The sequence below is a fragment of the Diospyros lotus genome, chromosome 15, assembly GCF_014633365.1.
Source record: "Diospyros lotus cultivar Yz01 chromosome 15, ASM1463336v1, whole genome shotgun sequence".
NCBI classification, from domain to species: Eukaryota; Viridiplantae; Streptophyta; class Magnoliopsida; order Ericales; family Ebenaceae; genus Diospyros; species Diospyros lotus.
In genome coordinates, this window is record NC_068352.1 from 30,430,085 (window position 1) to 30,444,708 (window position 14,624).

At 36.3% G+C, this 14,624-nt stretch overlaps 2 protein-coding genes across 4 annotated transcripts; one reads left to right on the forward strand and one right to left on the reverse strand.

Moving 5' to 3' along the window:
- Positions 1-2,475: 2,475 nt before the first annotated feature.
- On the forward strand, positions 2,476-8,721 carry LOC127792446 (U-box domain-containing protein 7). Its single transcript, XM_052322935.1, has 2 exons — positions 2,476-2,795; positions 7,461-8,721. Exons 1-2 carry the CDS (start codon positions 2,491-2,493, stop codon positions 8,284-8,286), a joined length of 1,131 nt encoding a protein of 376 aa, XP_052178895.1. The 5' UTR covers positions 2,476-2,490; the 3' UTR covers positions 8,287-8,721.
- A 2,467-nt stretch (positions 8,722-11,188) lies between these two features.
- Positions 11,189-14,310, reverse strand: LOC127792026 (probable E3 ubiquitin-protein ligase XERICO). 3 transcript variants are annotated; one of them, XM_052322311.1, is made up of 3 exons: positions 13,755-14,021; positions 12,735-12,803; positions 11,189-11,890 (listed from the first exon to the last, which is right to left on the reverse strand). In XM_052322311.1, the coding sequence occupies exon 3, from the start codon at positions 11,875-11,877 to the stop codon at positions 11,428-11,430; it is 450 nt and encodes a 149-aa protein (XP_052178271.1). In that variant the 5' UTR covers positions 11,878-11,890; positions 12,735-12,803; positions 13,755-14,021; the 3' UTR covers positions 11,189-11,427. The 3 variants fall into 3 exon arrangements, 2 of the variants coding, with proteins under 2 accessions (XP_052178271.1, XP_052178270.1); XM_052322310.1 differs by lacking the exon at positions 12,735-12,803 and having other exon boundaries at positions 13,755-14,015; XR_008021045.1 differs by lacking the exons at positions 11,189-11,890; positions 12,735-12,803 and adding an exon at positions 13,112-13,659 and having other exon boundaries at positions 13,755-14,310.
- Between the last annotated feature and the right edge of the window lie 314 nt (positions 14,311-14,624).

Below are 14,624 nucleotides of genomic sequence, written 5' to 3' on the forward strand. Positions count from 1 at the left end.
GCAGGTGGGATTGTGGAGAGGTACTACATGGCTGTCCCTGCAACCAGGATTATGCAGAAGAACCCTTCCTGCATACTTGCTAGGCCTGATGTTTTCAGGAAGCCACGGAATGCTCTGGTCCGGCCTGGGGAGATCCTTCTTCCGGGCCAGAAGTTTTTCCTCGTCCCCCGGAGGACCGTCAGGAAGCTCTGGCACCGGCAGCCAGTCGCCTGTGACTCGACTGAGTTGGTTTCTCAGACAAAAATTCCCTTCCCCTCCAATGAAACCAATGTTAGTTTCCCCAGTACTAGTACTGCCCTGAAAAAGAGGGGACAGAACAGAACCTCTACTAAACATGTGAGATTCTTTGGCATTGATGCTAAGCAGTATTGGCGTTCGGGTTCGGGTTCGGTTTCAATCGAAAAGGGTGGATATGCTGAGGTGAACTCGAAGAAGAAGATTCAGAGTATTCAGCCAGGAGCAGTGAAGAAGAGGGCTGGAAAGAAGTCGGGGACATGGCAGCCTTCACTTACAGCAATCAGAGAGATTTATGGCTCTGATGAATGAAGTTCTTCATGCCTTTGCTGAAACAATTTGACACAAATTTTCTCTGTATTCACTTTCAGTTTCATACTTCAATAATTCAAGACTTCGGCTTCATTATTTGTATTCATCTTGTGGCTCCTCTCAGTTTAGAGTAAAAGAAGAAACCAATAATAGTACATGTTTTTTATTTTTTCTCATGGGGCTCTTGACTGACTTGTGTTCTCAAGACAAAGAATGGGCTTATGAATCAGCATAAGTTTCATGAGACAAGACTGGCCTTATGAATCAGCATGAGTCACATCTGTTTCAATGCAAATTTCATCTCCCTTTCTTTCCATGAGCTAACTCCCTTTTTTATTCTCCTTTCAAAAACAAAGTTAATTTGAATTTTAAGAGATATTTCCTTGGAGAAGGATCGGGTTCAACTTCTTGCCTTATTGGGTTAGGTGGAACCAATTTAGTGCTAAGCTTCTCCTGTTACACCCAAATATAGTCCATTAGACAATATCTTCTATTAAGTTTTAATGACAATATCATTAACCCTTTTATTCTTAAATTCATGATAATAATTTTATAACAAACGATCAATCAAATTCTAATAAAAAAGAAAGATTGCTTGTGGGGTGAGAGCTTTCGATTTTTGTCAAACACGTCAACTTTTAGTAACTTGAATTATGTCATTTTCATGCATTGCCAACAATTTTATATTACAAAACTTTGATTAGAATTTAATTCAATAATTCAACTCAATCAACCAACTTAATCATTCAACCAGAAACCAAGTATATTAAATGGGTAGAAAACATAAATCAATCAAACAATTTGATTGAAAATTTAGGTGATTGTTAGGTGTCATGTTAGAATGTTTAATGTGCATTTCTCTATCCCCAACTACACTTGTGTGGTTCCTTCATTCTCAAGACACCAACTCTGGGCCACACACAGGAAGCTATCCTCTCAAGTCATCTGGTTCTCTCTGGGGACCCTCAATTTCATTTTGTAATCTATTTATTATAAAATAGATTATAAAATTAATATTAACATCTCTCACCTTATTCTTATCTTGGGACACGTAGAAATAATTTTAGAATTAATATTAAAACCTATCCTTTTAAACATAAAAAAAAATATAATTTTATTTAAATATTCATAAATCTTATTATAATAAAAATGGATGATGTTAGTATTGAAACTCTCTTATTAATTTATTTTAAAATTATTATTTTATTTGAAAAAAATTGTGTCCCAAAATGATGGCTTAACAAGAATCAAATTCTAACAAAAATCTAAAGTTGCATTTTTTTTGCTGTTTTCAAGTTATTTTTAATTTTTAATTTTCTAAAATAATGAAAATGCGTTCTCTTTGTTGTTTTTAAAAATATATTTTTGAAAATAAAAAAAATTATAAAAAAAAAGTCAAAACAACAAAAAATTATTTTGAGTATTTTTATCCAAAACAAACTCAAAACTCAAATTTATTTATTTATTTATTCATATTTTATTATTATAATAAAAAAGTATTTCAAAATTTATTAACTTTAAAATGTAGATTTTTTTAATAATTTATAAATATTAAATATTTTTAATTTACTAAATAATTAAATTTATTAAATAAAATATTATTAAAAATTTATTTTTAAAATAAAAAAAAACGAATTTTTTATTTTGAGAAATAATTTTTCAAAATGATAAAGAGAACGTGTTTTTAATTTTCTAAAAATAGATTACCAAAACAGAAAATTGAAAATAAATTCAAAACTCAAAATTAAAAATTAAAAAATAAAAAGAACGCACACTAAGCATTTCCTAATATGTCGAATTAAACTTACAAAACCTAATTTTATTAACAATATTTAACCTTCTACATTGGAAAAAAAAAAAAAAAAAAGGTGGGTCCTGTCCAGTGACTATATGTATGTATATAGATAAACACGTACATATATCAGAGGGAAGAGAAAGGGGGAAATGGAGGAGGAAGAGGCAGTGATGGAGGAGAAGGATGAGGAAATGTGCGAAGGCGAGAAGAAAACCCTAATTGAGGAGGTGGCGGAGAAGCTCATTGATGGCGGTGACGATCTCGATGCCAAGATTCAAGCCGCCAGAGCCGTCAGGAAGCTCGTCCGGAAGTCCTTCTCCTCCGCCAAGACCCGTTCCAAGTTCGCCGCCGCCGGAGTGATTCAGCCTCTGGTTTCGATGCTCGCCTATGCCAGCCTTGCTGCCCGCGAGGCCTCCCTCCTTGCTCTCCTCAATCTCGCCGCTAGGAACGAAAGGTTAGTTCTCAGTAGTAGTCTCACTCTCATATTCAAAATCGTTGTTCCTGTTGCGTTAAACGCTTCTGTTTGGATGCCGCGAAAAAGGAAGGAAACGACCTGGTTCTGCTAATTCTGGAATTTTGATGTTTCTCCCCGATACACACACACACACACACCCCATAAATAACTCACCTTTAGAGTAAGAAAGTATTTAGGAAAAGAGGTAGGGGAAACTTGGCGAGAGGCGCTTAGATTTATTAGTTGCGTGCCTTACACAAGATAAGGCTATAGATAGAAATGGCTGAAGAATTGGATTTCATGTAGCCTATCAATATAATGGGATAAAGGCTTGGTATGTTGTTTGGAGAGGAAAAGAAAATGAAGGGATTAGGGCTGTGTTCCTTTTTCTGGTTAAAAATGTTAAAAGTGTTGGCTTGGATTTTTTTTTTTGGAAAAATCATAGTTTTGTTTGATTTCCCTAGATAATTTAGACCTTTACGGATATGATCTATTGATTTCATAATCTTTGTTGTTGCATGCTTCTGTTCAAATACTGCGGAATGGCCTTAAAAGGGAAGAAATATGGTTATTTAATCCTAGGGTTTCTTGTTTTTGGACCCAAAGGACCAGAATCATTTCTTACAAACCACATATACAGGAGGATGAAACTCTAGATAAAAAGATACATGGGACTTCTATTTGCATGATATTAGTAGTTGTAGTGTTTTGTGAAAGGGCTATATGTTTCTATGAAGGAATGATTAGTTGTTGCTTTGGTTTATCCGCAAGTAAAATACATCATTTTGATGTTTGTTTCTTACTTATTTTCCATATCTCTAAAGTATTTAATCTCAACATTTTATATTTGGATTCTCTGTGTATTGAATATTTATGAAGTTTGACTTAGGATTTATTTCAAGTATGATGCTAGTCAAGCTCTTCATGAATGGTAGAACAATGAGCTAGATTAGTGTGAATAGCTAGATTGGAAAAGGAGTGGGAAGTTATGGTGAAACTATATGCAGGTTATGCAAATACGTTGGGGTACAATCTTATTGAAACAGGAAATCAATCCTGCAGAGGGTAATGGAACTTTTTCTTAATATGAATGCTCAAGCCTCAACCTCTAAGGAAAGTTTGGAAGCTAGCTTTGCATATGGGCCATCGATTTTAAAATTTTGATTTTGGAAGGCTTTGTTGGTTGCTAAAATTAAAAGGAAAACATGCATGGGAAGGAGTATGCAATGGAACAACTATAATATAATTGAGACAATGGATTTAATTTGAAGATGACCCTTTAAGAGAGAACACTTAATTTCAAAGGAAACAAATCATAATTTGGGTCAGAGAAAGTGTTTGAATAATCAATATATAAGGCCTTATAATTTTTTTTTTTTATGGAAAATAGGCTGTTCCACAACTGGATCTGTGACCTTCCAGTTTTAAAGGAGCAATCTTACTATTGCTACCAAGGTTCACTCTTAAAAAGTGTTTAATTATTCAGTTATTGAAGATAATATATGAGGGTTACAACTAAGATTGCATGAACACGTGAAAAGAGGACCAATGAATGCACCTATGAGGTGAGCAGATGAAATAGAAAAAGTTTGTAGCAAAAGAGGGAGTTGAAGACTGATGGGAAATTCTTTAACTTCACATAGGAAATAATGGCCTTACAGAGAGGACATGGCCATGGATAGAGATGGCCAAAAGTCTATAATTCATGTAACTGGTTGCACCTAGTGGGATTGAGGCTAGTGATTGTTGTTGTTGGATTAAGGCTTGTGATTATTGTTATTGTTTTTGTTTGTTAAGCTCATATGAACATGTACACAAATATTGTTTCTGTTTCCAAGTACTTCTACACGTTTTTGAATCTTTTTCTGTTTCTCTTTTGTTCTCAAAATGTTTTTAGAACATTTTGATTTCTATGATGACCAGACAACACATCAGAATGAATATTGATCCTTCGTTTACTAGCTTTCAACTCTTGTTATTTTAACCTTATAGTGATTCAAGCAGTTAAAATCAAATTCATGGGGCCCTAATCCACATAATGGAATTTAGCCTAAAGTCAGATATATATATATATATATATATCCACATATATTGATAAATAATGACGTAGATAACTCAAAAAACACTTTGAAAAGGGTGAACCTGGTTCAAGATACTGGTGGGCAACAGAAGCTCACACTATCCTCAATGAAGAACTAGTAAATCATCAATAAATGACAAAGTGCCATACAAAAAGGAGACTACACTTGATCAGTTGAAAAAGAATGAATATTAATCCCTCCTTTTTTACCTAGCCAAAAAAAAAAAAAATGATGAAAGAATTTATCCCTTCAAATACAAAAGAGAATGTCCGACACTCTTGAAAGCTCTTGTGTTTTTTTGTGCCATATGCACCACAAAATACAAAATGGAAGTGACGCCCAAACTCTATGCTGGCATTCCATGGACTACTTCATCTTCAGAAACATGCAATAATTCAATGTGGGAATTAGCATAACCCACCACATACCCAAGATGCTATAAACAAAATTTCACACCTCTCTAGCAACTGAGCTATGTTGGAAGAGTTCATTCACTAATTAACCGCTACCCTTTAACATGAACCACCACCAATCAATGACTGCCTATGTTTGCTTCCTTGGGTAGTTAACTTTTCCTGTGTAAAAGTATGCTTGAGTACGAAATTAGGAATAAAAGGATCATTTTTTCCAATGTATTCAGTATTGGCGAAACTTTGCATGTTAAGCTTTGAAGACCCTTCTGCTCTCCCTAGTTGTATCTTGAGGAATTGGTTTCCTTTCTTGATAGTATCTTCAATATTAATGTATCGATTATTATTGATTGCTATATTTCTTTCCCTTTTTAAATTAGTTTCTTGGTGTATGTGCAACAGTTTAAATTCTCTGAATCAAAATGTTTGACACGAACTTGGGAAAAAAAATATTTCACAGAAGATTTGGATCAAGCCTACTAGTTGTTTGTATACTGTATTACTTACAGTGGTAAGCTTCTCCTCTAAAAGAATTTTGGCTTCCATATTTATCTGATAATCTAGCATTATGGCATACTTATTAAAAAGTCTGGAATTATGGCAGTTGCCTGACATGACATCTTTGTTAAAAGGTTTTCTCAAAATGCAGCCTGATTATTTTGTAGTTCATAGGATTGGAAATCTCTATGGCTATTGAATTACACATGTATTATACATCATCCTCCCCCCCCCCCCCCAAAAAAAAAAAAAAAAAAGATAACAATTTAGAGTAAGAACACAAAATGAGACAAATGAGAAGTAAGTGATTGCAAATTTAGGGCGGAATCTCAATGCTTCCACTGACCTCACTATGGGAGTTAGTAGGGATTCTTGCTAAGCTTCAGAGGCACAAAAGATGCTGAAAATTCCACATGCGGTAACCAGACCACTTCAAAGTCTTCCAAGCTCTAGCAATTATTACATAAATGACAATCCCAAAGTAGATGCCACTTTAAGTTTCTAAAGCAGTTACTAATCATGGAATAATGGAAAAGAAGGAAGTGAAAAGTTGATTTTATTCTTGCTATTCTTGTTGATATTATTTTGTTTATTTGATTCCTCCTTTGACTGTTGTGTTTTCATACTGTATTTGTTGGTTTCACCATGTCAACTAAGTGATGGAACACAACTATATCAATTATCTTTATTCACCACCATCTTATGAAACTTCTCCATATGAAGATGGTGTTGAAACTTCATTTCATCATTATTCCGCCCGAAGATGTTATCCATTGCCGGTCCCAAGTTCGGATAAAGGAGGAGGGTTGAGTTAGGTAGCCGACAGTCAGCGTAAAACCTAGTCGGATCCAAATATGAATTCTAGACAAACTATCTGTTGGGGCGTAACCCACATAAAAGTCTAGAATTCATGTAGCCGACCCCACATAGTGGGATAAAGGCTGGATATGTTGTTGTTGTTGTTGATTCCTCCTCTGATGGTAATGTTGAAAGAGAAGATAAAAAAAAAAAAACCTTTATGCATGTGCTGGTAGTGATGTGATACTATGTGGTTGCGGAGCTGATGGAAATTGGAAAATACATGGGTGTATTCCCTCTATCTATCCCGTTTCAGCTGTCTTGTCTATGAAAAGTAATGTTCCTTGGCAACAATTGAATTGTTATAATTTTGGTAATGTTATTCTTACTGAATTCAAGTTGCTTGAAGGATGTCAACGTATTATTATGCAATTATCCCACAAAAATATCTTTAGCAACCAAAAGCTTGTTTTCTGTGTTACTTTATTTCGTTCGATTATATTTGAAATGTGTTTTCTGTCTATTTATCTCATTTATTTCAATTTATCTTGTATTTGGGTTCTGGTCAATTTTATCAAACAAAATTGAGTAGAAACACCTGCAAATACAGAAGATAAAATGGAGATAAGAGTGAAACAGAAGTTAAATTTAACTCTCGTGTCTTGTTCATCATTGAATAAGAATTAACTGAGGTACATTGTCATTGTTCTGTCTTAATCACATATAAACATATTTGTCATATCTGTTTTATGCTCTCATCTCTTTCTTCTTCTTTGTGCTGTCTTGTTACCCATTTTCTCATTTTTTTCCCTGTTTTATTGAGTTACTTTTTGTATATGGTGAATCTCATGCAATTGTTTCCATTCATTTATTATCAGAAACAAGATCAAGATAGTGACATCTGGTGCCATCCCCCATCTTGTTGAGCTACTAAAATCCCAAGACAGCAGTTTAAGAGACTTGGCAACTGCTGCAACTTTAACACTTTCAGCTGCTGAACCTAACAAGCCAACAATCGCAGCTTCTGGAGCTGTGCCTCTTCTCGTTCAGATCCTCAGTTCAGGAAGTACTCAAGGAAGAGTTGATGCTGTCACCGCTCTCCACAATCTGTCTGTAGGTTCAGATAGCCCAACTGTCAACCTTGATGCAAAAGCAGTCTCTCCTCTCATCAACCTCCTTAAAGAATGCAAGAAATATTCCAAGTTTGCTGAGAAGACTACTGCCCTACTTGAAATACTTTCCAAAACCGAGGAGGGAAGGTTAGCTATATCAAGTACAGGAGGAGGGATTTTAACTCTTGTAGAGACGGTTGAAGATGGATCTCTTGTGAGCACTGAGCATGCTGTTGGGGCTTTACTCACTTTATGTCAAAGCTGCAGAAGTAAGTATCGAGAACTCATACTTAAAGAAGGTGCAATACCAGGTCTTTTACGACTAACTGCAGAGGGTACACCCGAAGGTCAGGAGAGAGCTCGGACACTCTTAGACTTGCTTAGAGATTCTCCTCCTGAAAAGAGATTGGCTCCTTCTGTAATGCAAAGAATTGTGTATGACATCGCCGTGCGGGTAGATGGATCAGATAAAGCTGCTGAAACTGCTAAGAGGTTACTGCAAGACATGGTTCACAGAAGTATGGAGCTTAGCATGAGCCGAATCCAGCTGAGGGCTGCATCCTGCACACCTTCAGATTTTCCATCTAAATGAGGAATCCTTATTTTGAAGAATTACAGCTAAGTAAGAAGCCGGCTTAAATATATGCCGAAAGCTGGGCACTTTGAGCTGAACTTACATTCTGTTTTGTCGGGTGAAGACTCTTGCTCTCGTGGCCATCTTGATCATAATCTACACCGCGGCTAAGGATGCGTAGAGTCGATACTGAAAGGTAGATCTTAGTGGCTGGTAGATCCTTGCTCTTGAGGTGATTTTCTTGACCTCGTTGGGCACTGTAAATCTTGCTGTGAACTTGTAAAAATTGTGGTACTTTCACATGTACAATTTAGTCTCTAATTCTAGGAGGTGCAGCACAACTAATCAAGTTTGTGATGATGGCTAGTAAGATTGTTAAAAGCTTAGTCTCAACACCTTTATTTGGCCTTTTATTTTGTCAAATCCATATCAAACTCGGAAATTTGTTCGAGATTTTGAGGTCCGATGTTCATGATTTATTGTGTTTGATCTTGATCTCATGCTCCCTGTAATAGCCGTTAAATTGGGGTGGTGTTGTTCGCTTGTTCTAGCGGTCCCTATTTGCCGTTTTGCTTCGTATTTCTCCCAAAGCCTTGACTTCATATTTCTCTCAGAAGGGTTTGCTCAGATGAACAAAATGGACGAAGCATTCCATTTCTCTCCCCTTTAAATTTTTGAGAAAGGGAGAGTTCTGCTTCTTCGTAATCAAAAGGGGCCTCGAGTTGGGGAACCTCTTTACAATAGAAGAAATTAGGTCTCCAATTGGGGGAATCTCTTTATAATCGAAGAAATTATGAGTTTTGAGTTGAGAAACCTCTTTATAATAGGGAAACAATGTATAAATATAATATATATTTTGTAATCTTTATAAAGTGAGAGTCTCTATAATAAGAAATATTACTTTTACTCAAATTGAAGTCTAATTATAGGATAATTATTCGCCTTTAAATTCATTAATTTTTTATAACTGTAAACTCATTGTTGTGGTGTAAAATCAAAACAGACTTGGAAGACTAACTTGGTCAAGTAGCAACCTCCGACTTAATAGCGATAAGAAAAGAAAAAAAAATCAAGTTTCTAAATCTTGTGTTGATCAATTTCTTGTCTATTTTCTCTCTTTTTATCAAATTTTTCATTGTGCCAAATAAAAAAATTCATAGAAAATAAAGACAGTGTTGGTTAATCATTAAATATTTATTGTGACCTAAGGAGAATTGAGAAACCTCTTCACAATAGAAGAAATATGTGTAAATATAATATTTTTTTCAATTTTTATAAAGTGAGTTTTTTAGAATAAAAAATATTACTTTTGCTAAAATTAAAGACTAATTATAGGATAATTACTTGCCTTTAGATTCGTTAATTTTCCATAATAGTAAACTCATTTTTGTGGTGCAAAATCAAACCAGACTTAGAAGACTAGCCCGATCAAGTAGCAACCTCTGACTTGGTAGAGATCAGAGAAGACAAAATCAAATTCCTAAATCTTCTGCTAATCAGTTTCTTACCCATTTTCTCTCTCTCTTTTCATCAAACTTTTCATTTAGCCAAGCGAAAAATCTATAGAAGATAAAGGTGATACATATTGAAATCTAAGGTGAATTTTCATCAATCCCTAATGATTTCTTTTGTTCTAAATTCATGGTTTTATCCGTTTCCTTCTTTTCTCCAAAAATATGAGAATTTAAGAGTAGTTCTCTTATCCTTCAAAGATGCATGAGTGATGCATTTTTTGTTAATTAGATCTATTTCTTCATACTTGCCAAGAACAATGTAAAATCTGCTTCATTTTTTTTTCAAATTTGTGATATAAAAACAGCCAGTTTGTAAGAAGAGAAGGTCGCTTGCAAATATGATCCATGCTTGATCGTTATCAGTCTGTTTACTGTTGATTTGAAGTTTGAACAATGTGTGATGTTTAACTCTCTCTGCTCAGCTGAATCCAGAGCAAGGATGGAGAAAATGCCCAAGAAAGAAAACATGGTTTTACCACCCATAGACATAGATGAGGTGAAGAGGACAACAATGGCATCCTCAACACCTTCATCTCCCACAGCTCTGAGGAAGTCAGCCAGTGCGAAACACAACTGCCTGTGCTCGCCGACCACGCACGCCGGCTCCTTTCGCTGCAGATATCACCGGAATTCAGGCCTGTCGCGCAGCAGCATCTCCGTCGGCTCCAAGCTCTCCGAGCTGGGCAGCAAGCAGTCTGGAGTTTGCGACGCGCAATGAGCCATCTCCATGGCTGGAAGCATCCGCAGTTCATGGCTGCTCTGCAATATGTATGTAGGAATAACATGGCCTATTGTAGTTGACGCTGCTTCTGCCAATTTGTGCAAGCTTCATCCTTCATTGCTTTCTGGAAACATTTTTGTTGTTCATAAACAAAGTATTGGAGATACCTCAATAAGGCGTTAGATCAGAATATGGCTAAAGATTGACAGTCAACACCTTACCTTACCCCGATCGAGTTAAAGGTGTTACAAGGTTGGTAACAGGATATTCATAATGTTAATTAATTTTTAAAAATCAAATTGACAAAACAAATATATGCACAAAAAAAATGACAAAAATTTTACGATGGATGCTCACCCTCTAGTGAGGGAATGATGGATAAAGTTCAAACGCTAACTTTATATGAAAAAAATTCATGAGATAGCTATGGCAGAACAGTTCATATTGTGAAACTATAAAATGGGCTGCCAAAATCCAAGGGGTCGAAGACCGATTCTTTGGGCTGCAACTCAATGATCAAAGATGGCAATGGTTTGCTGAAGACTGGTCTCTAATCTGCGATTCAGCATGAAGATTCATCTGATCTAACTGTCTCAACAATGAAGAAACCATCAAATCCCATCTGGGGGTTCAATTAAAACAGGCAAAACAGAGCTGTAATGAATTAGAAGATGCAGCATCAGAATAAGCACAAAGAGGAACAAACTATATCCATAAAGCCTAAGCTCAGAGATGCATAGAGCATCATAAACCTTGTGAAATATGTACAATGTAAATTTGGTCACCGAGGGAAAGTCATTAAGCCACACATACAAAACCGGCACATAAACACAGGTCTAACCCGCATGCATTCTTGTAAACTATCTGTACACTACCCTACTATACAAGTTGAGTTCGTTCAGGAGCATCATTCTGTGAGAACTATCACATCGGGGCAGTATCTTCCTCTTCCTGGGGCATCAGAGGGGTCCTGCAAAGAGGGCAAGTGACATTCCAGTACTTCAACCACTTCTCCAAGCAGGTTCTATGGAAAACATGGCCGCAGAGGAGGTGATTTATCTCTTCATTGGGTTCGAACTCTGTTAGGCAAACCGAGCACTCCTGTTCGGGTTGGTGGTCTCCGATGTTGAACTGAAGTGCTGGGGTTTGGCTATGGAACTCCTCTGTATAGGCCTCCGAGGGGTTTCTCCGGCATTCATACACATCTGCTGGGCTCTCAATGGAATACTCTTCTGATGATGTGATGCGGATGCCCACTACGTGAAGGATTGAAAGGACTATGTCTTTGACAATGGAGATGGATATGGCTGTGTTTACCAGAAGTATGCCGAGCACTCCTACATCAGCTGGAGTGGGATAAGGAGAGAGACCCATGTTTGATTGAAACCTAATTAAAGAAATTAAACAGTTAACTCTTAACCAAAATGGTTTCGAGGTCTAAATGCAAACAAAGCTAGGAGGAAATCCACAAAAGGCCAGGGATTCACTATCTTCCCCAACAATTGTTTCATGTAGATCTATTTTGGCTACTCCTACATGATTTTAGAAGATACAGACTTTTGAACGTAACGTTCTTCAAGAATTTTGAAATGAAACAGCATCGAAAGGTCATTTTCATTTCTGATTTCAAAAATAGTTTTCATTTATGATCCTTACTTGTGCTTACATGTTCCATTTATAAGTGATTCTGTACTTTTTCTAGAATGTTCCTTTCTCAGGAGTTCTCTTCTTCTTTGCCTTCTATTATAGAAGAAAAATGAGGGTTGGCATCACAATTCTAAAATCCTCCATGTTGTTTGATCTGGGGAGCTTAACATAAGTCTGAAAATAAACACTAAGCAGAGCAAAACAAGAAACATGGTTCATTAAAATGAAACGCAAGCCCCACTTTTCGAGGTTCCAGAGAAGTAAATTCGAAGCAAAAAGATCATTCAGAACGGGAATTCAAACGTGTCTTTTATCTTCCAGAGTTTCCCAACTGAAAATAAAATGCAATTTCCAGCCAAAATACAAATAAAAAGAAAATAGCAGCTGAAAATGGCATCACAAGAGAGTATGAACTCTATGACAAAGATCCCCACCCCGACCCTGGCTCGACGATGAAAGACTTTGTTATGCCGAAACATGGTTAACAGAAGAAACTTGAACCTTAATAATCTCAAACCTTAAGAACAGGTATTAGTTCAGACCTTAATACCAGTTGAAACATAGTTAGCACAAGAAGCTCAAACCTTAATAATCTCGCTCAGTCACAGAGAGGCACGGAGATCCATTGCGAATGGAACAAATGGTAAAAGGATCTAAAAACAAAAAATGGTGAGAAATAACAATAATGGAACTTGATGCATAAAAAAGTGACCACAAACCGGTGAACTAAAACGTCAAATCAATTCATTTTGGACCATCAAGAAGTGATGATAAACTGGTGAACTGAAACAGCCTGTTATTGGTAGGTACTCTGTAGAAGACCTATGTACAAGCAAAGTGTAATCTTTCTCATGGTCTTTTTTCTCTCTTTGATTAATTCACTATCAAACTTTACAATGGGTTAAAGCCCTCTCTTTTCCTCACCCATAGATCCTCCATCGTGATAAACTGCAAACATTCAATTCCTGAGAGGCTAATTGTGAACTGGGAGCCTAAATACATAAATAAAACATGTGTAAAATAAGTACAAAATATACAACATATCTACACACAGACATGCATATGAGGAGCGCAAAGGAATAAAGATAGCAGTATTGGCAAAAACAGGAAGATCCCAGAAGAGACACTTGAGTGTGTCAGTTCATCTACAGATATCCAATTATCAAAACCCAAAACTGTGAAATTGGATTCCATGTAGAGGAACATCTCCATATCCATAGGAAGCATAAGGGTTTCTGGAAATGGGATCAATTACCTAGTCTACCCAAAATGCTTCTGGAAAGGAAAACTAAATCCAAATATGGAGATCCATCCATTAGTCAGCCCATCGAACATAATAACTATCTTCCATAGCCAGACCATGAAGATTACAAGCAACGAAAAAACAAAAGGGGCGAAGAATCAAGAAAAACGGAAAAATAAAACATGGAGAAGAGCCCAAAAAACAGAAAATAAAGAAACAAACAGACTGAGATCTGAGATCTGATCCAAATCATGTTCTTTTGCAACCTAAAACACAGAAAATGCACCAGAAAGAACCAATTTTAGAAGGAAGAAGAAGAAGAGAGAGAGAGAGAGAGAGAGAGAGAGAGAGAGAGACTTACAGGGTTGAGCTACAAGGAACTGATATAAAGATTGTTTAGACTAAACACAAGTGAGCTGAATTGCTGGAACTATCCAAAATTTTAGAGACGGAGGCTTGTTATGGAGGGCGATTCATGCGATCCTAAGAAGGCTCTATGGATTTGGACAGTGCAGATAATGGCAGACGTCGATGAAGATGGCCTCCCCCTCTCCTTTCAACCCACTTATTTATAGTCAGTCTCTGACCCCACCGACACTTATCAGCCAGGTTTTACTCATGTTTTTCCTTCTCCAATAGACGAGTAAGTTTGAATCTCAAATGATATTTATATGCAAATCGAAGTGTCTAATTTCTTGTTTCGCTTCCTAAGATGAGTTTGGTGACTTCAAGTCTGCGTCAATCTTTTCTTTTCTTTCTGAGATTGACATAAATTCTACCAATATTTCACGTTAATCATTGTTAACATTCCAAGACACACCCTAACATTGTGACTTAAACTGTCCATTGACTCTCATATTTAATCAAAAAGTAACCTTTGTATAGTTAGTTCAGTACTTATCTATTGTTGGCTTGAGTTTTCACATTTATTCTCCATCAAAAGATGCATTATCTGTTCACTTCAAATGAGGATGCTATGCTAGTGGGCATCCTCAAAGCTTGAGGATGGGACCCAACTAAGCACAAAGCATCTCACTAATGGTACTAGGAGTTGGATTTATTGCTGGTTTGAGACTGTAAGTTTAGACTTTAAATTTTGTTATAGTTTGGTGATAATGTTTGAGACTTGAAGTGAGAGTAATCTACTAATCTTAGTGTATGGACCTCCAAACTTGTAATTTTTGGACTCACACAGTGACATCTTCAAATTCTAAGTATTTATGGCTTATTA